Source organism: Lycium ferocissimum, chromosome 12, assembly GCF_029784015.1.
Source record: "Lycium ferocissimum isolate CSIRO_LF1 chromosome 12, AGI_CSIRO_Lferr_CH_V1, whole genome shotgun sequence".
Lineage (NCBI taxonomy): Eukaryota > Viridiplantae > Streptophyta > Magnoliopsida > Solanales > Solanaceae > Lycium > Lycium ferocissimum.
In genome coordinates, this window is record NC_081353.1 from 43249200 (window position 1) to 43274719 (window position 25520).

Consider the following 25520-nt stretch of genomic DNA (forward strand, 5'->3'; position numbering starts at 1 on the left):
ACCTTTTGTCCTGCATAAAATAATACATAAATTTCCTTATAATTTATATATGTATTAATTATACGAATTTCTAAATTACAAACTAAACACCGTACTAATTTTATACATGAATAACTCACCTCATAACTAGCTACTAAATACAGTATTGCTTATGCAGGATATTAATACGTGAATAACTTATTCCTAACCGGCTACCAAATATTGCTATGTGTTTTCTTTTTCTCTTTTTAATGTTTTGTACGGTTTGATGGGCAATTATTTCTACAGTAAATCTATGCATACAAATTAAAGGACCGGACATCTATGATGCCAATTGCGTCCTTTTTGGTCATATAGAAATGTGGGTCAAACTTCTCAGACTGCAAAATTAAAATATACTCTGTTTTATATCGGAGTACCATATATGAAATCACGTAGCCCACAGATAAAATGAGCTCAGAGAGAAAGGACAAAGGAATAGAGTTATATATTTATCACCAACAGTTGGAGTTCTAAATTGTGCACAAAAGATTAGTAAGAAAGTCGTTGACTCTGAAAAAGGGAATGCAATTTTCTACTACCTCTTTATTCCATATTAATTGTCAATATTACTAAAAATATTTATCCCAAAATAGTTATCATTTTCAAGATAGAATTCATTTTTCCCCCTCATTTTGCCCTTTATAATATTAGTTGTTCTTGAAAGTAAGCAATAATAATTACATAACTTAGAAATTATAAATTTAAAGAGTTCAAACAAGTGTTATTGGTTTCCGCTGTAGCACTGGCAATTTAAAGAGAGAAAAAAATATTATTGGTTGATCTAATATAATACCAATAGAGAAAATTACACTGTATGTTAACTAAGGCAACACTGCTACAAAAATTGACCCATTTTTTTTAAAATTCTTACAGAAAATGACCCAAACTTTTCTCTCTCACTCTCTCTCTCTCTCTCTCTCTCTTTCTTTCTCTGCCTTCTTATATGTTTGTATATGTTGATATAAGTGTATGTATACGTTTGTATATGTTGATATAAGTGTATGTATATGTTTGTATATTTTGGGCTATTTTTCGTAATGTAAATTTTGGGCTATTTTTTTGCAATGTAAGTGACCAACTTGTATATTTCTGAAATTTTCCCATACCAATATAGGGTTGGCTAGCATTATTTATGAAGAGAGATGAGGGTAAATTAACAAAAAAAAATACTTTTTATTTTTTAGTTTTTAAGGGGCGTGCGGAAAAAAAAAATGTGACAACTATTGCGGGAAGGAGGGAGTAATGTTTAACTCATTTGACAATCTAAAAAGGAAGAATTGATCGTAGACATGAGTTCAACATTTGAGATGATTGTCCATTCTCCATATATTTTCTTCAGTTAGACTCATTTTATTTTTATTCTCAAAAACATGGTATAGTTACTATTTTAACAAACTATTTGGGTTTCTTCAATTAAATATATGTAAATGATATTACATTTTAATTAGTATGCTAAAACTTATTGGTTTGGGAATGAAAATCAATTCGGTACAAAATAGCTTCTCCTATATATAGTAAATTTATTTGAATTAATCGGATCAATAAGTTCAGCTATCGGTTGGTTAAAAGAAGCTAAAGTGTTTTGATATGAATAATTTTAAATTGTGAAAAGAATTTATTGGTGAAAACGACAAATCAATGACCATTATATTAACCAAATGAGGTCCGAAATACTATTCTTCAAATCAAAATTATAGGGAACATTTTTCCTTTAATGGTCTTAGCAATTTAAATTAGTTGGATCAATAAATTTCCGATACAAAAACATTATATTAGGATCCAAAAAAATTCATTTGGAAATCTCTTTATCTAAAAACGAAGCAGATTCCATTTGTCTAATCACAAGGTGATAATTAATACATCATAATAGAGACACTAATATTCCGTGACAACAAGGAGGAAAAAGTAGCTTGCTTAATATGTTTTCCTATAAATATGCTCCATACTTATCCTACATTACTACAGCTTTTGTCAAGGTTCCTCCATAGATTATTGGTATTAGCCTCCTAAAAACCCCTTTTCAACAAATCAAAAGAGAGAGAGAGACATGGAGAATTATAGTGACAATGGCTTCTTATTAGATGAATTACTAGCTTTAAGAAGTGATTTATGGGAAACATCTCTACCCATGCAGATGAATGAGTATTTGTATAACAATAATGCCTGGAATTATGAATGTTTTGGGGAAAATCCTGTAGCCATTAATCCTTTTCCTACTACTACTCCTTCTACTACTACTACTACAACTACTTCTTCCTTTGAAGAATATTCTCATTTGCCAATTGCCAATTCATTAATCACTGAATTTTATAGCACAACACAGCTAGTAGATGAATTGTCCCCACCAGGGCTCACTGATTATTCTTCCAACAACTGGCTGGACACTACTCACACTGTCACTTCCCAATTACAAGATTTCTCATCAATATTGGAAGATTATGAAGTACTTGGAAATAATTTTGCTCATTGTAAATTGGAGAGAACTCAATCAAGTGAATCAACTCCTATAGCCCCTACCATTTTCAACATTGGGTTGTGCCCTGAAAAAAAGGTGAAAACAAAGAAGGCAAATGGGGAGCCTTCAAAGAATTTAATGGCTGAGAGAAGGAGAAGGAAAAGGCTCAATGGTCGTCTTTCTATGCTTAGATCAATTGTTCCCAAAATTAGCAAGGTAATTATAGAGCCTGAAACTCTTCACTTTTTCATTTTCTTAAATTTTCTTAAAGTATCCAACATTAGTTAAGGGATAAGCTATTGTCTCCCTAAATAGTTTTGAGTAATTATTACCTTATGAGCGATATATCTAATGATTGAGTTAAGCTCAAGATCCCGTTCTGATATAATTAATTGACCTTTGTAGATGGACAGAACGTCAATCCTAGGGGATACTATAGACTACACGAAGGAGCTTCTTGAGCAAATCAACAATTTGCAAGAAGAAATGGAACTAGGGCCAAATCAACTAAACATGATGAGCATTTTCAAAAATGAAAAGCCCCTCGAAATGTTTGTCAGAAATTCACCCAAGGTAACCTTCCATTTGATACAACCCCTCCTCCCTCCCTGCTTATGCAGATATAGAGCAAGTTCTGTGAATTCATCTTAACTTATTGTCTTCTGCTCGAATTCTATATATCTATTAAAAATATATATATAAGTGTTTACATTTAATTAGATTATGCTCATTTTGGATTCATTGATTTTTTTACCTCATTTTGATAGTTGTGAATTACAATTTGGTTTAATGTTTTATTGCAGTTTAATGTGGAAAAGAGAAATATGGATACAAGAGTGGAGATTAGTTGTGCAGGGAAATCTAGTCTTTTGCTATCAACATTGACCACACTAGATGCCTTAGGCCTAGAGCCTCAACAGTGTGTTATCAGCTGTTTTAATGATTTTGCAATGCAAGCTTCTTGCTCTGAGGTATAAAATATATTTCATGTGTTTAGTTACTAGAAAATATTTTCAAGAAAATTATTTTACATTAAAAGGGTCAAACTGGCTTTCAGTCATCTTCTTGCTACTATATTAACTTTTAACTTGTTCTGACTAAAGCTTTGGTATTATTTTCGATCTAAGTTCGTCATAATTAACTCTCTCCTATTTGCTAATAATTTAATATGGTTATTTGATGTATAGATCTTAATTATTATAATGTTGGCTCTTAAGAACTTTTTTTTTGGTGATGGTGATAGGAAATGGAGCAAAGAGGAATTACAAATGCAGAAGAGATAAAGAAGGCACTATTTAGAAATGCTGGATATGCAGGAAAATGTCTCTAGTACTTTTGACCAAATATAATTTAGAGGGAAAAAAGGTGCTGAATTAATTTTGTTACAAGATAGATTCTTGAATTTGCATATTATTATTTTGTCAATTTTGGAGCTCGTCCCTCTTTCATTGGAGAGGCTATTGATTTTTTGTGACTTTCGTCATCCGTATTGTATAATAATTTGATTCTTACTAATTCAAGTAATTGATTTCCTAAAGAAAAGTACTCCAATTGATTTATTATATCGTAGCTAGCCATACATTTATAAAGCTTTTCTCTCCTCTCGTGAGCAAAAATCAGATAAAAAATAAAGCAAAAATATGAGCAAATTTATTACGTATTGGTTTTCCTGTTCTTGTTATGCTATCCAGTTTAATTTACATCCACTGATAGACAAATCGCATTATATTCAAGACGCCTTTTTTTATTTAATCATTTTTCACGTAATTCTCTTAAATCGCTAATAGGGTGTAATTTGTAATTTACCCCAAAAACTAAAAAGAAAAAACCCGAAAGAATTGCAAAGCATACGATTATTTTCTCATCTTAATTGCTAAACGATCAATCGTGCGAGAAATCCTAGCTTGATCAAATTCCATTCACAGTAATAATTTGGAAAGAATTAAATATTAATATAATTTTTTCAAAAAATACTAATATAGATTGGAACAGTAAATAATTGAAAATAATAATTGTGAAAGAAAATGGTACTATAAAAATTGGATTTCAAAGCCTCTTTATTTTTTTGTAACTTAAAGCGTGTTAAAAATTCACTTTAACAACCTTTATTTTGCTTTTCATGTATAAGATAGGAGTACTAGAAACTAACTTACAAAGAGAAAATAAACGATCTGAGCAAAAATGTAGATTTGATGTGATATTATAAATAAGATACGTCTATTACTGTAATTTGCTACGACCGACATCGCGCAGGTACGAAAATTAGTATATGAAAATAATGAAGTAGCGTAAGTAACATTACCACAGTATAGGGGTGTCAAATTAGCACATTTGGAAAAAATCAACTGTGAAGTGACATGGTAACAAACCGTTAATATTTACATCGTAATTCAGATTAATATTGTTACATTGAATACTTAATCATAAACATATATGGTCCTACACTAACTAAACATTGGTGACCGCATTTTGGTTTCATGAAGAAAAAAAGATTTTTTAATAGGAGTTCTTTTTTTTTTTAATTAATAGGAGTTCTAAGATAGGCTTTGAGTGGAAAAATTTACTTGTAGCTAATGTGCGCATCAAATCAGCTAATTTTAAATAATATATATTTTTACTTTAATTTTGAAACTCTTTACGAGTAAATTTTGTCAAAAACACACCTGAAGTATCACTTTTTGTAAGTTTTCTACCTGAACTATCAGATTTTTGCGTTTCCTACCTAACCTATCACTAACTATTTATATTAATTAGTCGATGTGTGTTTTGATATATAATTGGTGATATTTTAGGTAGGAAACGTAAACACTTGATATTTCAGGTAGGAAATTCACAAAAAATTGATATTTCCGGTGTGTTTTGACCATTATCTCTTACATTTTTTATTGATCTTTTTTTTGGGGGGGTGGGGGGGAGGGGGTGGGGTGGGATAGCCGTGGGAGGTGTTGTGCATGATATTGCCTTGTGAAATCACTTTTCAAGTATGTATACATACATTTCATACCATTAAAGGCTTGACCTAGAGTAACGTGTGAACTAAATTATTTATATAGCTACGTTGTCTCTCCTTGTTCCCGGGACATGTAATTCTCTCAACAAGTCTTACTAGCAATTTGACATCTTCTGTACGTTTTTCTGAGATTAAATAGCTTGAATTTAAATATCAATTTAAATGTATTTCTTTGTAACTTTCTATAGCGTCTGTGTAATTTGTTCTTCTTATGTAGCATGTGAATCCATGTGTCCATTTTCTTGATTAATCGCTTGTATAGCATATTATCATCTAATAAAGGTTCAATAACAAATTAAACAAACAAGAAACAGATCGTATAACCCTAGCATAAATGAGCCAATGGTTTTCTTACCAATAATGTGGGACGAAAACAAGGGGTAGTCCAGCGGTTTAATTATGATATCTTCCAAACAATCACTTTCAGATTTTTATTTTAGAAATTTGGAATTAAGTACTAGACTCTATGTGCATCATGCAAATGGGGAAAACGACAATAACCCCATGCATGATTTATATAGAAAAGCTGTAGATTCATTCTTGAGAAATGAGTGGTACACTGGAATTAACTCTAAAAGACAAATTCCATTAAGCTAGTTGTCAAGAGGGTTTTTATCATTATTCGATCTAGAATAATCAACATGCCATTATAAAAATACAATATTGCACCTCTTAAACCTCGGAATTAATATTCCTAGCTAGCTACTACGGGCGTGTTAATCCTATGGACTACTCATTTGTGCGGTTAGTTAATTAGCATTTCGTTTACAATCGTTTAATTAGAGTCCGGAGCCAAAATGGCTTCTTTTTACAGCCATTACACCAAAATGGCATGCCTTTTTTTTTTTAAACCCAAATGGGTATTTATGTAATGTTGCACGAATGCACAATTTTTTTTTAATTTCGTTTTTAATATAAAAAACGAAATTAAAAAAAAAAAAAAAGAAATTTGTTGCATTTCGTTTTTAATGCAACAAATTTCTTTTTTTTTTTAATTTCGTTTTTTATATAAAAAACGAAATTAAAAAAAAAAAAAAAAATTTGTTGCATTTCGTGCAACATTAACTGTCTTCTTTAGCAATGCCATAAACAGCTGAAAGAACAGAAATACAACTATCCTTGTGGTGAAAGCACGTTTCATTTCAAAGTTATCACGGACCCGGCATAACTAAACATAACTAAAAGTACGCCCCCTCGGCGGACTTTTAGTTAAACACAACTAAAAGTCTTCAGCCCGGCGGACTTTTAGTTAAACACAACTAAAAGTCTGCGGATCCTAAGATAACTAAATATAACTAAAAGTACGCCTCTCCAAAGATATTCACTTTGCATTTCTAAGAAAGTATGCCTCGATCGAGCTTGCATTTTAATCTTCTTACGCGATATTGTTCCAACTCACATGCTTAATCTCGGTTTAAATTAACAACAATTAACATAAGTATGAATTCAACAGAGACAAGCAACCCAAGCGATATGTCCAACTTAACGGAATATAGAGTACTAGATTTTTTCGAATGCGAGCTATTAAATTTAAAGTAACCATAAAACTTTGCGTCCATGACGGTGAGTTTGTGGTAATTAAGTTATATCCCAAAGAAATTAACAAATCAATATTCTAGATTCGTGTGATCCTCGTATATATACTTCAAAACCTAACAATAAATTGTTCGAATTAAGCGAATAGTAGTTAGTATCTCACGTTAATGACAATGGGTTCGTGCCTACGTGTGGTGTTTAACAATTAACATACCGCTATACAATGCAACCCATAATTAGTTTGGAATGACAAATACATATATATGCTTCAAGGCAAAGTCTGCCCATAAGGCATAAGTATGCCCCCATCGGCATAAGTTTGATAATTCGTTAACAAATTTATGCCGATGGGGGCATACTTTTAATGGGCAAAATTGTATCTTTACCCTAAACATAACTTTGAAGGAATTATCAAAGTTATGCGGACCGTAACTAAACATAACTAAAAATATTTTCTCCGGCATACTTTTAGTTAAACACAACTAAAAGTCTCATTTGGATCCGGCATAACTAAATATAACTAAAAGTCTCGCCCTCCAAAGATATTCACTTTGCATTTCTAAGAAAGTATGCCTCGGATCGAGCTTGCATTTTAATCTTCTTATGCAGATATTGTTCCAACTCACATGCTTAATCTCGCTTACAAATTAACAACAATTAACATAAGTATGAATTCAACAGACAAGCAACCCAAGCGATATGTCCAACTTAACGGAATATAGAGTACTAGATTTTTTCGAATCTGAGCTATTAAATTTAAAGTAACCATAAAACTTTGCGTCCATGACAATGAGTTTGTGGTAATTAAGTTATATCCCAAAGAAATTAACAAATCAATATTCTCGATTCGTGTGGATCTTCGTATATATACTTTCAAAACCTAACAATAAATTGTTCGAATTAAGCGAATAGTAGTTAGTATCTCACGTTAATGACAATGGGTTCGTGCCTCGCGGTGTTTAACAATTAACATACGCTATACAATGCAACCCATAATTAGTTTGGAATGACAAATACATATATATGCTTTAGCAAAGTCCGCCCATAAGGCATAAGTATGCCCCCATCGGCATAAGTTTGATAATTCGTTAACAAATTTATGCCGATGTAGGCATACTTTTAATGGGCAAACTTGTATCGGGACCCTATTAACTTTGTGAAGGAATTATCAAAGTTATGCCGGACCGGCATACTTATGCCAAGTCTGCCCACAAGGCATAAGTATGCCGGGTCCGGCATAACTTTGGTAATTCCTTAACAAAAGTATGCCGGGTCCAGCATAGCGAAATTTAAACTCTGCCTTGCGAATTTTTTTTAAAATTTTGACTGCGCGTGGGTTCGAACCTGGAACCTATGGGTGTTAGCCGAAGGGCAAATTTTAAAGATTTCAAACAAGTCTAGTATTATAAATCATTGGTTCAAAGATTAATGGAAAGGAAGAAAATTGATGGCAAAGAGAAGAAATTTAATGGAGGAATTCTTGAAATTTCTAATATATGGTGGAGGAGAAGGGGTTGTGGTGTATAAATAGGAAGAGAATAGAGAGAGAGAACGTTGGGAAGGAAAATATTAAAGGAAAATGGTTATTTTAAGTTTTTAACGGTTAAAAACTTAAAATAACTTAAAATAACCATTTTCCTTTAATATTTTCCTTCCCCAAAAAAAAAAAAACAAAATTTGTTGCATTTCGTGCAACATTGCACGAAATACCCATTTGGGTTTTAAAAAAAAAAGGCATGCCATTTTGGTGTAATGGCTGTAAAAAGAAGCCATTTTGGCTCCGGGTACCGTTTAATTACATTGATTTGGTTTTTTATTTTCTGAGGACTGCTAGGGTTCGATTAGCTTTATAGGCCTCAATATAATTGTGATTATGGTTGAAGACTAAGGGTGTGTTCGGTACGAAGGAAAATGTTTTTCAGGAAAACAAGTAGATTTTCTTATTTATTTCTTGTGTTTGGTACGTAAGCACAAAATATTATCCTAAAAACATTTGTATATAATCTAAACAATTACTATGGGAGGTGGGGCGGGGGTAGGGGTAGTGGTGTGGGGTGGTGGAGATGGGGGCTACGGGGGTGGGGTGAAGATGAAGTGCGTTGGAGGGTGGGCCGGTAGGGATGATACAATCCAATGTAGAATGCCACTTGTTGAACTTGTTTTCCCTACTTCCACTAGGGAAGTCCCGAGGAACTAGTTTTTCTAGATAAAATGTTTTACAGAAAGTTTGACCAACCGAACACGAAATAATTAAAAAATATTTTTAAGAAAATGTTTTCATTCATACCGAACACACCCTAAAGTGTCTAGTTGTCCTTGTAAAAATGGCAAACATAGAAAAATGGATGGTTATTTGGGTATGGCTTGATTATAGAAAGCATAATTATCTTAAACATTGGCTTTTGGTCTACTATTAAACAATTTCTATTGGCACAGTACTTTAGGAAAATTATCCAATGGCCAACTACCTATGATCTTTTAAGAAGTTAAAGATGCAAAGGTTGAAAATAAGGTTGTTGGCTGTTCCATAGTCTCACTACAATGAGATCTATATACCATATTCTCTTCAAAGACAACACAGGTTGAATTGCATTTGATTCTCAAGACACAATGACATAATACAAGTTAGTATATATTCAAGATTTCTTATGTATAGGGTTTCCAAAAGACTTCACTACTGACAAAAAAACTTTCAATGTTTGTTTTTTGGTTAATTTGAAGTCTCTGGGTTTAGGATTTAGCCCTTTTAAATAAATTACTGAGTTGTAAATTAATTAATTAATTTGTACGTATTGAATAAATTTCTTAAAACACATATGTATAAATTTTGGACCAAAATTACCGAGTTCGCTTGAATCCTTACTTTAAACGTTAGCTGTGCTCAAATGGATATAACTACAAAAATGATATGTACACAATTATAGATACTGAAGGTCCAAAAATAATGGAGGAGAAAAAAAGGACCAAAAAGTATTAATGGAGGTGGTGCAAATGGTGGTTGATCATACATACAGTTCCTTCAAGTTGGAGATAATAAGGTTTTAGTACAATATTGCTAAACCATATAATTTTCACCATCATACAATCTTCTAACCTAACAGAATCAGATTCTTTTGACCTAATTGACAAAATCTTTTAATGCCATATCTTGGAAACCCAAGCATTTTCTTATGTCAAGTGTTTTGATTGCAAAGCTGTATTTCATTGATGAAAGCATCTTCAAGCAATCACATAACACCAATATATTGTCAAATTGCACTAGAGGGGACCTTTTAATATTAAGGGAAATGTCCAAATTTGTCCAATATTATTCGAAATTGTCTAATTTTATTTTTCGTTGGACTTTTGGTCCATTCGTATATGTGTGTTTGTTGTTATAAGTCGTCCTGTATTTGTCCTTATCATTAATGGACCTCCAGCATGAATTTGGCGACTCCACGTGTTCAAATTCTTCAAGAAAAAAAGTTCATATTTACCACTCAGCTTTTGACTAATCTTAAAAACTACCTCAAGTTGAAGCTTCATTAGGGATAAATAGCAAAATAAGACTCTTCCGTATCATCGGAAGTAATTAAGATTAGACCCAAAGTTTAACGGAATACTCAATTTCGGATAATGCGTAGGTAGATTTGACCATTTCCCCAAGAGCCTGTTTGGAAAGCCACCTGGTAATTGGAATTGGTGTAATTACTACCCTAGTAATTACACAGCCTAGTAATTACACAGTATTGTAATTACAATCGCCTGTTTGTTTGACATAATGTAATTACGATTGTAATTACAAGTGTCTTGTTTGGTTGCACAAGTGTAATTACACGCTTGGTTTAATTTAAAAATAAAATTTAATTATAAAAAATTTAAAATTAATATTTAAAAAATATGTGCCTTTATAAATGATATTAAATTAGTTATCTAACAATACATTGCTTCTTGAAAATATGTTAATTAGTAATCATACATTTGTAACTAATATTGTAAAAAATAATTGATTTATAATTTCAAATTAATAATATTTAAATTTTAATTGATTAAAAATACTTAGAAGCATGTCTTTTTTGCGAGAACATCACGGGATTGGATCTTTGACAAAAAAAGAATATTTATAAATATAATTGCATAACACTATTCAAATGTTTGACAATAATTCTATCATCTGTAAGTGAAAAATAAACAACATGCAAAGTGAAATAACAAATCAATAGTACTAAAGCAAATATTTTTAAAATCGAAAATATAACCTAAATTCAAAATCCAAAAGAATTTTTTTTAACATAATACTCTTATGTCAAATTCCAACGTTACATAAGTATGTTTCAATGTAACATAAGTAAATACTCCTATAATTCAAAAGAAGGGAAAATATAAGTCTATAACCTCATTCACAACGAAATTCTACTTTAATAACGTCACTTATTATATACCAAGTTTGTTAATGACTCATTCTTTCTAATATTAAGAGATGTAGTTTCAAAAATTAGAATATTAACACGGTTATGCTAAATGAATAAAATAAAAAACTAAAAAAAAATTTGAGCAATTACATGGAACCACAAGAAGTAAAGGCTGAGAATGAGAAGAAAGGAAATGAAATATAAATTCTATAAAAAGAAAAATATATTTTTAAAAATACAAATAATTAGAAAGTAAAAATAAAAAAGAAATTAAATAATAGAAATAAAAAATAAATTAGATAAGAAAAGAAATTAAAATAAAATTAAAAAGAAATTAAATATTAGAAATAAAAAATAAATTAAAAAAGAAAAGAAATTAAAATAAAATTAAAAAGTAACCCTGTAATTACACCCAATTCTCAGCCCCCCCTTGAGAATTGGAGAGTGTAATTACACCCTCTCAATTACATCCAATTCCTACCTAATTGTGTAATTACCTGGTCAAACAAACAGGCCAAACTGTGTAATTACACCTAATTACACCCAATTCCATTTACCTGGTGGCTTTCCAAACAGGCCCCAAATATGAATTGTAACTCAAAGATCGATATTATGAATTGAACAAGGAGTGAGTTTTGTGGTAACAAATTTGTTAATATATATATATGAAGTTTTAAATCCTGAGCAGATTTGATTCTTCCGTAGAACCTTAAATTTGTATAAGGAAAAGATAATTAGACTATTTCTACATGCATATGGAGAACACGTATCTTCGCCACATAAAACAAAGAAATGGGGAAAAAAAAAAGAAGGAAACTTGCCTAAATGTAAATTTTGGCATCTAGTTTACCAAATATGACCGAAGTATACACTGCTTATTCACTTTGGTTGTATAGGTAGTGTATATGTTTGATGTATAGATATGTATATTTAATATACTTTATACACTACCTATACATTGTATACATATTTTGTGAACTAGATAGTCGACTGGTATTTGACTGTAATTTTCCGGAAAAAGAGAGGGGAAATGCATGTTTCTGGGGCTTTTTGGTGAGATAACGATCAGAAATATATCATTTGGAAATTACTTTTCAATTTTTTTCTTCACTCTCACGTGCCTAACAAAGATTATAGTCACGCTCCTTGCCATGTCAACTGCTAGGAAGTCGAATGTATCATCTTGACAAGCTAAGTCAAGTTCAGAATAAATGGAGTCAGGTTCAAAAAGTGTTAAAGTATTATGTCTAAAATCAATCTCATTGCTTCTTCGTGTAATTTGTTAGGAAAAAAGAAAATCTCATGAAGAAACTACACGGTTTGTCCTTCAAAATGGACTGGTCTTTAATATTTGTCCTTCAAATGGGTTTGTCTTTAATTTTATCCTTCAAAATCGAACTTATGTTTAGCAGGGTATAAGCTCTTTAGGAATTAGATATAACTTGTGGAATTTTATAATGCGAAAATATAAACTTATGCCCCACGAAAAAGGTATTTGTCTTGAGGGTTAAAAATGAAAGATCAGCGCAAAATGGGAGCAAAAGTGCAAATAACCCAAATCTCATTGCTTCTTTAGCGCCTTTAAGGGCCTACGTAACACAAACTTGAATCATGAACAAGGGCTTCAGTCTGTTAATCTTAAGAAGTTTTCGTGCAGATTTCCCTTCAAACGAACTGGTCTTTAATTTTCTCCCTTCATATTTGTGGTCTTTAATTTTTGTCTCTGCTGCTCATTTAATAAAAGTATTTAGGCTTGTTTCACTCGGCATAAGTTCTGTACTATTTGTCTCGAAAACTGAACTTTTTTCTCGCCTGACATAAGTTGTGTATTATTTTTCAGATTTTGTTGAGTGTTAAAAGTTTTGTTGTGTCCAACATACCTTATGGGATATTATGATACATATGCTGAGCGAAATCTAAACTTATGCCGCGCGAAAAGTGCTGAAGGGCAAAGTTAAAGACCACAAATTTGAGAGGCAATTTGCACAATTGCCCTTATTCGGGGGTGGTCTTTAATTTTTATCCCTCAAATTGCTGGTCTTTAATTTTTGTCCTTCGCCTAAAATACCCCGAGGTTCTGAGTTCGAATTCCGGCTCAATTAAAAAAAAAATTCACAAGGCAGAGTTTCGTAACAAAATTAGTCCTATTCGGGCTTTTGTAGAATTCCAACAGAGTAAGAAAAAAAAATCTACCTTGCAAAATTTCACAAGACAAACTTTTGCCTTAAGGCAGAATGTGCCTTAAAATTCTGCCTTATAAGCCAGATTTTTTGCGAAGCCTTGCCTTGCGATTTTTTTTTAACTAAGTGGGGGTTCGAACCCAGCACCTCTAAGTATTTCTAGCCACTTTTTTAAGCGAAGGGAAAAAAATTAAAGACCAGCAATTTGAGGGTCAAAAATTAAATACCAGCGCCTTTGAAGAACAATCCGTGCAAAAAAGTGAATTTGAGGGACAAAAATTAAAGATTAGCTCGAAATAGGGGCCCAATATCGGCCGGCGAAATAAGCCCACACATAAGACAATTGCAATTACAGAAGACAATGAATCTACTTAATTCAATGAACAGAAAGATGCAGGGATCTAATATCCTCACATTGTCATCTCCTCCCCCATTTTTTCTTCGAGAAAATAGTCAGATGTCCCGTCAATATTTGATCGGTTTAATTATGACGCACCCAATCTTTGTGGGCGTCCTATTACCCCCCCTGAGCATTTTAAAAGTGAAATTATTTGCCCCTGAATGCTGAGGTAGCAAAGAGAGTGAGAGAGTGAGACACAAATATAGTTTATAAAAACTATATTTTTATTTAATTTTCTGATTTGTTTATATCTTTCTCTTTCTTTTTCATTTTCTTTATCTTTTTTCTTCTTCTCTTCAACAGGTCACTGGATTTTAGTTGCCGGAAAAATTTCCACCGGCAAACTCCATTTTTTCTCATAACAACAAATAAGATCAAAACAACCCATCAATCTAAATGCCAACGCTAAATAAAATAAGAATCAAATCAAGAATTTAGCTAGATAAGAAAAATTCATATCATGAACACCCATAACAAACTTGCAAATTTGAGTAAAACTAGACAAATCTCTACACTAATTGCTATAAAACAGATCAGATCTTGAAGTAAGGAAGGAAATTGTGACATGAAAAAGAAATTAAAAAAAATGGAATAATCCGGCAACCTCCGCCATCTCCCTCTTCAACTCCGACGACTTTCTTTTTTCTTTTTTTTTTTTTAATTTAAGCTAGTGCAAAGTTTTCTCAATGAACCAATACTTTGTCTATTGATTTAATGGTGGAAAAAATGGGTTTCTATTTTTCTTCAATTTGGAGCTCTAAAATTGTTTAATGGTGGAAAAATGGTGGAAGTATGTTAGAAAGAAGAACAATTAGGGAACATGGGTTTCTATTTTTCTTCAATTTGGAGCTCTAAAATTGTTTAATGGTGGGAAAATGGTGGAAGCATGTTAGAAAGAAGAACAATTAGGGAAAAATTAGTAAAAAACGGATTTAAATGAAAAATACATGTGTTAAATGCTGGTTGGCGCGTGTATTTCACTGCATACTTCAAATCTGGAAATAGCATTTCAGGAGGCAAGTTATTCCACTTTTAAAATGCTCAGCGGGGTAATAGGACGCCCGCAAAGGTTGGATGCATCATAATTAAACCGACCAAATGTTGAGGGGGCATCTGACTATTTTCTCTTTTCCTTCCCTTACTCTCTATGTAATAAAAAAAATAAAGAAAAAATGAATAGAAAGATCTCTTAGAAGTTGCCATGTCATCGTAAAAGTTTTGTTTGGATCGTTATTGTGAAGAGAAAAATGACTAATTGATTTTCAGAATAGAAATTCTAAACACTACAACAACAACTATAGCAAGGTGCAATTTGCTAAGCTTTTTGTTGTATATTCTCTTACGAAGTTAAAAATAATGTTTGCATTCTGGATTATACCGTTTTCTCATTCGCACATTATGTCTTTGAACACCTATAATTATAAACTAGCTCATTTTTCCTTTTCACTTGTAGCGCATGACAAGTCATAAGGTAATATATTTCCTTCTTGAGTTGTAAATGAGGCTAAAAATGACTTGAACATCTGTAGTACCGTACTTTACCTTTATATTATTGCATATGGTTACAATGAAAATAATGTAAGTTTAAAATGTAAAACTGGTCCACATTAAAAAAATTGTAACAAATTCCTTGTAACTGCATGGTGAATGAGTCCAGCTCTCTCAAACAAATTAAAATTACTCTCAGATACAGCTCTTCTTTATTTCTCTTACGACAATGTCATCGCGTATATCTCGATTGAAGCCAAGAACCAAACCAACCGATGAATATGCATCAACATATCAAGAATTACGACAAGACTTAGAAACATTAAACGATGGAGATGAAACAAGACATGATGAACAAAAATCCAGCAAATCCAACGAAGAAATCAACGATGACGAGTATGATATTGATTATGAACCTGTCTGGACATTTCGTGTGTTGTTACTGGGTTTTTTATCATTCATTTTCTTGATAATAACAACCAAATATTATCTTCGTGAGACATCAGAATGTGTTGTGTCAATGGTGTGGGTTATGGTGTTTGTATATCCCATAGGCTTTATTATGGGCAAGAAATTACCAAAAAGGAAGATCTATTTACGTCCAATTGGATTGGAATTTGCTTTGAATCCGGGATCTTTCAATAAGAAAGAATATGCATTGATCTCTATAATTGGTAACATTGGTGCTGTTTATGGTGGATTAACTTCTGATTTCATCCTCAATGCCTCTTTCTAGGTGCATTTTTCAAGAGATCTAATATTGTATTAGGACATCAATTATTTTTGTTACATTATGTTGTAAAATAGTTTACTTTGTAGTTTGTGTTTTGAGAGGTGAATTTGGTTATGAAAAAGACTACGACGACAAAAAAAAAAAAAAAAAAAAAAACACGATTTTTTGACAAAATTCATCAGCGATTGGCTTGTTGGAAATGTTTCTGATGGAGTTTCCGTAAAAAATCCCATATATAGACAAGGTTTCGATGGACTGATCGTCAGAAATTCAAGTTTTTTTAGTCGGGATTGTTGTTTGTGTTGAGAAGGGGATGGAAATTAAAAGACTAGGAGAAAATCAATGTTAAGTGTGATTGTACTACTCGTTTTCCTTCTATGTTTCGTCTATTAGATATCTATAACCATATCATTTTAGGTTAAGAGTTTTTTTTCTTATTTTCTGTTTGAGCATTGTAAAAAAATGGCATTAGATAATCAAGGTTAAGTGGATTCCGAATGTTATCAACATCAGGGGCGGATGAGTGGGGGTGGCATGACACCCCCTAGATTAATAATTTTTTTTATATACTTATGTTGTAATTTGCTTAAATTAGGTTAAATATTTGATCCTGCCACCTTCAGTCTTAAATTAGACAAAAGTGTCGCATACCATAGACATAAGTTGGAATCTATCTTGAACAATTTTTTGACTCTCATTTTTCTTTGTGTTTTTTAACTTCCTTTGTTCCAAAGAATTCCCTTTTCGGCTCACCCAATTTTCTATTTATCTTTTTATTATTTATATTGCCTTTCCTCTAATCTATTATTTTATCTGTGATCTTTAGCGAGAACACACAAATAGAAACTTCAAAATCCCTTAAATTAAGCATTTCTCTTAATCTCAAATCTGTGAGTATTTGAATCGAAAATTTTGGATCTCAATGAAAATTTTGGATTGAGATCAAAATTCAATTTTTTTTTTATATAATTTCTTTTGTTTATTACTCCCTCTGTTGATGTTTACTTGTCTATATTTGACTTGGGACGCTCTAAATAAGCAACAAAAAAAAATGAGAAATGAATTGGAGTACTTAATAATAAGGGTAAAATAGGTATAAAATGGTAAATTATGTCTTGATTTTTCAAACTATATAACTTACAAGTAAAAGTCGACATATATTTTTAGTATAATGGACAAATAAAAATGAACGGAGGGAGTGTATTATAAAAATTTATGTTATTCTATAATTGTTAAATTCCATTTAAATTACTTTACTAGTTAAATTGTGATGGAAATTTCAGTAAGCATCGCTTAGAAAAACATGAAATTTATGATTTATTTTTGAGAACTTGTAGTTTATCTAATTCTACATTTACTTATCGGGTGTATTTACCTATTGAAGAGTTTTTCTATTATTTTTCTTATTTTGATTGGTGTAATTCCCTTATTGAAGTTGTTATTTTACTTGTGCAAATTCATTTTTTAATATACATAAGAGATGCAAGTCCCTTGGTAAAAATGTTGATTTTACTTTTGTTGTTAATGGGTGTTAATGAGTGTGATTCTTTATTTAAGATGCTAATTATATTCGTTTCTTGATTTTTGATATGTAATTTCATATTTGCAAATTAAAAAAAAAAAACTATTAAGTTGACCCGAATAAACTAAAAAGAGATGGACTCGACCCAAATACACATTCCTAACAAGATGTACATTGAAGAAAATTGTGGCACCCGCTACTTTCAAATCCTAAATCCGCCTCTGATCAACATGTCATTGAATAGTTTCTTCGCGATAATTAACATATACCAACAATATTGTCCACATTGTCCATTAATGTTAATGAAGATTGAGTTGTTCCCTTATATCTATGATTTTCTGATTCTTACAGCAAAATGTCCACCCTTTTTCTTTTGTAATAAATTTTTTTTTTTTTTTGCCAATTAAAAGTGATTTTATTAATCATCAAGTGCAGGAAAATACAAAACCAAGGGAGATAAAATCCTATTCTCCCTTCTCAAAAGCAAATACCAACACAGCCTATACTAACCTCTACCTCCATAGGAGGAAAATCACAAAACCAAACTATTAAGAAACTAGCAATACAGTTCATCAGTCTATCATTATTCCTAGCCCGAATACAAAGTGTCAGTTTGAGTTGGTGGAGAAGAACTTCCGGAGGTGGTTCCTTTTGTTAAAAGATTCGAGCATTTCGTTCAGTCCAAATAGTATAAACTACAGCAAAAAAACTAGCCTTGATTATTGCACCTCTAGCATGCTTGCCCCTTACCATTTGTTTCAGCCAATTCCATTCATCCTCCTAGTTCAAAATTGTCCTCTTCCAGTTCTGCCATTCAAGTATTTTCCTCCAGATAATACAAGTGTAAGAGCACTCAAAATAAAGATGTGTAGCAGTTTCCGGGACACTTGAGCAAAAAATGCAATTGGCCGTAACAGGGATCCCCCATTTAATGAGAAGATCTTTGGTCCTCAACCTACCATGTAGTTGCAGCCAAAGTATAAAAACTTTGTTTAAGTTTAGCAAGATTATGACATATTAGCTGCTTCCATGCCACATTTGGCACATCCCCTCTCAATCTCTTGTAAGCAGCAGCTATGAGAAATTTACCTCTATGTAATAATGTATTTTGATCACCCAATGTCACCCAATGCTTCCTCATGTGAATAATTTTCCTAACCATCCATGATGCTTGAGCAGGTATCTTCATGTCAGATAAATTCTTGCAAAAGTACTGTAATTTTTCCTTTCTCCCTATTTTTTTTTTGTTTTTTGTTACACCTTTTCTTTTTGAGCATGCTGTCAGCCACACTAGTTCTTGTTCTATTCAATGTTGACTTGTTACTTCTTAAAAGAGAGCATGCCTTCGGGAACGTGGGTACAAGTGGTGCATGGTTGTCATCATCTCGGCTTTATAGGGCATAGTTAAGGTGTTGGGTCAAGTCCTGCCAATTGAGTGCAATCCTCGTATTTAGTTGTCATTGTTGAGTTTGGAACCTTGAAGAAACTGGTGGTGATAAGCGAGGAAGGGGCGGATGACGTCAAGTCGTCATGCCTCTTATGCAAGGCCGGCCTAAGGGTAAGGCAAATGAAGCCTTTGCCTTAGGCCCCCAAATATTTAAGGGCCCAAAATTACTACAAATACTAGGTATTATATTATGGGACAACTACGTATATATACATCTTAAGGAGAAATATTTACGAAATGTGACGATAGTTTTATATTTACAAAACATAACATTACAAACCCTATACAAAACATGCTTTTAAAAAAAAAATTATATTTTTTTTCGCTCAAAATTTTATGTATGAAATGTGTATATCTCGCTCAAGACTTAAAAAGTTCGCTCAAAATTAGTGTATGAAAACGGTATGAAAAATGTATGAAATGTGTATATCTCATTCAAGGCTTTAAAAATCCGCTCAAAATTGTGTGTATGAAATTTGTATCTCGCTTAAATCTTAAAATTTCGCTCACATTTTTGTGTATAAAGTTCATGTTAGATTTCTGTAAAATTAATACAACTACAACAACATTGTATACAACTTTGATACAACATTCAAGACTTAAAATAATCGCTCAAATTTTTGTGTATGAAATGTGTATATCTTACTCAAGGCTTAAAAGTTCGCTCAAATTTTATGTATGAAGTGTGTATATCTCGATCAAGGCTTAAACATTACACTCAAAATTTTATGCATGAGAATGGTATGAAATGTGTATATCTCGTTCAAGACTTAGAATTTCATTCACATTTTTCGTATATAATGTTCATTTTAGGTTTCTGGAAAATTAATACAACTACAACAACATTGTAACAACTTTCATACAATATTCAAGGCTTAAAGTTTTCGCTCACAATTTTGTGTATGAAAATTATATTAAAAATTTCGCTCATACATACAAATTTCATACATTTTTCATACACAAAAATTTGAGGTAATTTTTTAAGCCTTTGAGCAAAAAATAAAAATAAATTTTTTTAAAAAATATAATTTTTTTTTTAAATATAAAAATTATTTTTTTAAATAATTTTTAAAAAAAAAAAATATTTTACGAAAAATATATGAAAATCCGTCATGTTTCGTAATATATCGTTATGTTTTGTAAATAAGGAAAACTATCGTCACGTTTCGTAAATATTTCTCCTTAACATATATATATATATATATATGTAGTTTTCCCTTATATTATTATATATAACACATAATTTATGTATTATTATTAATATTAATAATTAAAAAATTAAAACTTTTATTTTAGTCTGATTGAAGTTGTATAGATGAGTGAATAAATAACGGTAAAAAAATTCATCAAATTAAATAGTATATTAATATTCCTTGTTGATTCTAATTTTTCTTTCTCTATTTACACTCATTTCTCTTTCACGTTTTGAATGATTTTACTTTCGATTTTTCTAAATTAGCTACTTAATTTGGTCATGTTTGATCCAAGTATTAGAAATCAAGTACATTTGTAATCTTTTTTAACTGAGAAATCACTAAAGCAAGTGACGCAAAGTTAGAAACTCGATGGATAATATGCATGTTTTTCTACCTTGCAACACTTAATTAACCGTGCTTTTGTCTACGGTAAAGTTCGAAATTGTGATGTTCTTGCTCTTACCGTCAGATAAAAAATTTGGGGGCTCTTTTTTTGTGTCTTATTATAAATTATATGAATTTTACGAAATAGGTTTAGGGCCCTTTTGATATATTTTCGCTTTAGGCCACCAACATCATTGAGCTGCCCTGCTCTTATGCCTTGCGTGACACTCATACTACAACGGTCGAGATAAAGGGTCACGATCACATAAGAGTTAGCTAACCCCAAAAATCCATCCTCAGATTGGATTGCAGGTCGCAATTCGATCGCTTGCAAAAAGTCGAAATTACTAGCAATGGCCAATCATACGATGGTGATTGCTAGTAATTACGAGTTTATGCCGGCAAATTCCCCGGTAAAGGATAATATTTTAGAATTACTTACTATATTTATTCTCCTCTCTCTTTAGTTTTTATTCTAAGGGATTTTTACACTCTATACTAATTCGGGTAAAATATTTACCCGATTTAGTCAACTTTTTTTTTTTACCCGCTGTAGCCTGTGGAGAGGCCACCGTTGAGGTCGTTGGAGTGGTCTTCTCCTTCCTCCTCTCCGTTGTACCATCGATTCTCCACCAGATAGGTCGTCTCCTTCATCCTCTCCGTTGTACCACCTTTTCTCCACCGGAGAGGTCGTCTTCTTTATCCTATCCCCCGTACCACCAGATCTCCACCGAATCTCCATTATTATACAATTTTATACAATGTAGAAGAGTGTATAAACACCTCTTGTATAGGTTTGTATAATATTATATACCGGCATAAAAGTGTGTATAAACACCTCTTATACATTATTATAAACTTTTATACAAGGTTGATACATTGTCTACAGTAGGCGTATAAAGTTATAAATTTTTGTATAATGTTGTATACCGTGAAAAAAGTGGCTATGCGGATGTAAATTAAAAATATGACTATGTGGATGTAATTTCTTATGCTGAGTACATTATTAAAATTTCCCCTTATTTTATGGGAAGTCATGAACAGATACACACGTTCCATGTAAAACAAAACGATAACAATTTATATGTTTAATATATATATTTATGCCAAATTAATAATAGTATGATGATGTGTGCTTTTTGCACTATCTTTATAAATTACCTAACTATAATTATTAATGTACATTTTTACTTAGTTTATTATTAAACCATGGTAAATTTATTTGTTCGATATAAACACAGATTACGGGTAAATTCTCATCAAGAAAAACTTTCTGGTCAAATATGTTTACTAGGGGTGTATAAAGAAAATCGACAAACCCCACCAAACCGATAACACGAGTCAAACCGAGAAAAAAACTCGACGAGTGGTTTGGTTTGACTTGGTTTGGTATTGGAAATAAAAATCCGACCATAATTGGTTTGGTTTGGTTTTAACTGGAAAAAAAAAGTCAAACCGAACCAAACCAACCCGACATTACACAGTTACACTTTTTAAAAATATTCTATATGTAAAAACATTTATTTGTAATGTAATTTATAAATATGTTTTAATTTTTTTCGTTGTTTTTGTCTTTTCACATATTATTTCAAGCTTGGACTTAAAATTTTGAATGGTCCAACAAGTTTTATAGCCCATAGATGTTAGTAACTGGGCAATTTGTAGGATTGCCCTTCGCTGGGGGTGGTCTTTAATTTTTATCCCTCAAAATGATGGTCTTTAAATTTTATCCTTCAGGCAGAAATTCTTCCTTAAGACAGAATTTGCATGGGCACAGGCAAAATTTCTGCCTTGCGAATTTTTTTTAATTTTACTGAGCTGGAGTTGGAACCCACAACCTCGGGGTATTAGGCGAAGCACAAAACTTAAAGACCACCAATTTGAAGGGAAAAAATTAAAGACCACCCCAAATGAAGGGCAATCCGTGCAAAAAAAAAAGTTAGTAACTCAATTAAATTCCAAATGAAAACCAAATACATGCTAATGCTGACAAAAGAAATACGATTCTAACGGTAGGAATGACAATAATGTTTGACTATTTATTTCTTAGTTTTGCATTGGTTTAGACAATGTAAATACATAATTTAATTGAGTTTTTCTTTGATATTTAGTTGCAAGTAATACTTATTAGTCGTACCTATTTTTAGCATGACTTAGTCTTTAGATTTTGATCAATTTTCATTATGCGTTAGCGATTTCATTATATTTTTTGTTGAATATTTTAGTATAATGTCATCACTCATCTCACGTTTTGTATTATTTTCTTAAGAAACACCTTAAGAAGATAGTTGTATCTTATTAGGACTAAAGAAATATTTGAAGCACAAATTTTATGTTTTGTATGAAGACTTTACCGGAAAAAATCCGAGAAAATCCGAAGTTAAAAAATCCGACTTTTATTGTTTGTAAATTTAAAAACTCGACATAATTAGTTTGATTTGATATTTAAAAAACCCAAACCAATCCGATCCATGTGCACCCCTAATGTTTACAATGACAAAACTTTAGCCCCTTCTTTCTCCCACCATTGTCTCTTTTCCTTTTCATTCCCCCGCTTCTCTTTTTCCATTCTTTTTTACCATTTTCCCATAATGTTGGTAGTGAACATTTGTTACATGATTTTCAGTAAAATGGTTGCTTTAAAACATGCAGTAACAGATTAAAATATCACTTATTTCCTCTTAACTTATATGGCAATGTTTGACTGTAAAAAATGTTTAAAAGGAACATTTAGCACTTGTGTTCTAGTCAGCATCATAATCATACTATATTATAATTAGTTGGAAGCCCCAAAGTTATTTTAATCAATTCTTTCTGGCCTCAAGATTGCAGGCTAATCAGAGCAAGAGTGCAGTATACTTTAAAGGTGTGACACAGCTAGTGAAAGAAGAGATTCTAAACCTACTGTGATGTACATATGGAGAACTACCTTTCAAGTACCTTGGAGTGTCACTACCCACTAAGAAATGATACTGATCCAATGGCAACCCCTTATAGTCAAAATGGTGGCAAGGAACTCTTCACGGACTGCAAAAAATTGTCTTCTGTTGGAAGGATTCAACTGGTTTAGTCTGTTTTGTTGGCATTCAAGCCTATTGGGCTCAACTTTTCTTAATACCAGCTAAGGTACTAAAAACTGTTGAATCATATTGCAGGAGTTATGATTGGTCTGGGGCACATGTTATTACAAAGAGATCATTAGTTGCCTGGGAGAAAATGTGGGCACCACAAGGTATTGGAGGCCTGAATTGATAAATCTGAGTTTGTGGAACAAAGCAGCAGCTCCTAAGAATCACTGGGACTGGTCACACAAGATGGGCAAAATTTGGATCAAATGGATCCATTCATACTACATCAAAGAACAACAAATGGATACTATGGCCATACGACAACAGATGATTAGGAAAATCATTGAAGCAAGAAATGTGGTGAACCGAAGTCAGATAGTGGTAAAGAATAATAGGAGTATGATCAGGAAAATATACCTTCAACTTATTGGACAACAAGCTAAAATTCCATGGAAATGTTTCATATTCAGAAATGAAGTTAGTGCTAAAGCAAAATCTACTATGTGGTTACACTTTCAAGCAGAATACTTACAAGTGATAGCCTAGCAAAGTGGAGGATACATGTTGACCTGATCTGTGTCCAGTGGCGGATCCAGGATTTTCATTCCAGGGGTTCGAAAAAAAATAACAAAAGCTAAACATAAAAAAAGAATGTTGTCCCTAGAAATCGAACCTTAGATGTTGGAGAGAATTTTGAACACCCTGAACCGCTTGAGCTAACCTTTTGCATTTGTTCAAGGTATTCAAAATTTATATATATATACATAAACACAGAAAATCTACCCTATATAGATATAATTTTTTGCCGAGAGTATTCAGGTGAACACTCTCTCTTCCTTTTAAATCCGCCCCTGCCTGTGTCTTATGCCAGGTATAACATGAGAGTAGAAATCATCTATTTATTTGCTGAGTGTGTGTTTACTAAAGGAATATGCGACAAAATGATGACTTGGATGAAGAGAAAACCATATAGAGCTACAACAGGGGCACAGTACTTCCAATGGTCACTGAGAATGCCAACAGGATGTCACAGGTTGTCTATGTATTTAAAATGGTGTATGCTAAGATCATTTATGGGATATGGATTGAGAGGAATTTGCACATCTTTGAGAAGAAAAACAGGAGCATTGAAGACATTAATGCCAGGCAAGTAGCAACTTCAGAGCCAAGCCTGGGACCAAATCAATGTTGCAGAGCCTTAAGTTTTGACTAACAAGCATGGTGTGGAAAACAGACATCACTCTGGGAGGTGTGCTCTTGGCTTAGAAGAATATCCTAGCTAGAACTTTGTGTTTTCTTGTATAAAGTCTGATAGATAGACTTCGTTGAGACAACAGGGTTCATTGAGACAATAGAGTGAGATTTTTATGCTGTGATTTTGTAAAGTTTGCATTTGCTGATTAATATGACCAGTTTGTTACCAAAAAAGGGAAGCTCCAAAGTAAAAAGTTAACAACAATAATAATATACACAGTGGAATCTGGGGGGAGTTTGTTAAAAGGCCACTCTCAACACTTATTTAGGTAAAAGGTCATAAGTCTCAAAGAATTAGGTAAAAAGCCACTATTTATGACATCATCAAATGAAGCCTCCCAAGTTGTCAACCCTAGGCCCAAAGTTTTAAAAAATACAAAACAACCCCCATCCACCAACATTTAATTACCCCCAATTGAGCAGCCCAATTTTTTT

The 25520-nt window shown here is 32.1% G+C and overlaps 1 protein-coding gene across 1 annotated transcript; it reads left to right on the plus strand.

Annotated features, from left to right (window-relative positions):
* The first annotated feature begins 1948 nt into the window (after nucleotides 1-1948).
* On the plus strand, nucleotides 1949-3996 carry LOC132040684 (transcription factor bHLH93-like). Its single transcript, XM_059431339.1, has 4 exons — nucleotides 1949-2692; nucleotides 2882-3049; nucleotides 3280-3447; nucleotides 3720-3996. Exons 1-4 carry the CDS (start codon nucleotides 2069-2071, stop codon nucleotides 3804-3806), a joined length of 1047 nt encoding a protein of 348 aa, XP_059287322.1. The 5' UTR covers nucleotides 1949-2068; the 3' UTR covers nucleotides 3807-3996.
* Nucleotides 3997-25520: the final 21524 nt, after the last annotated feature.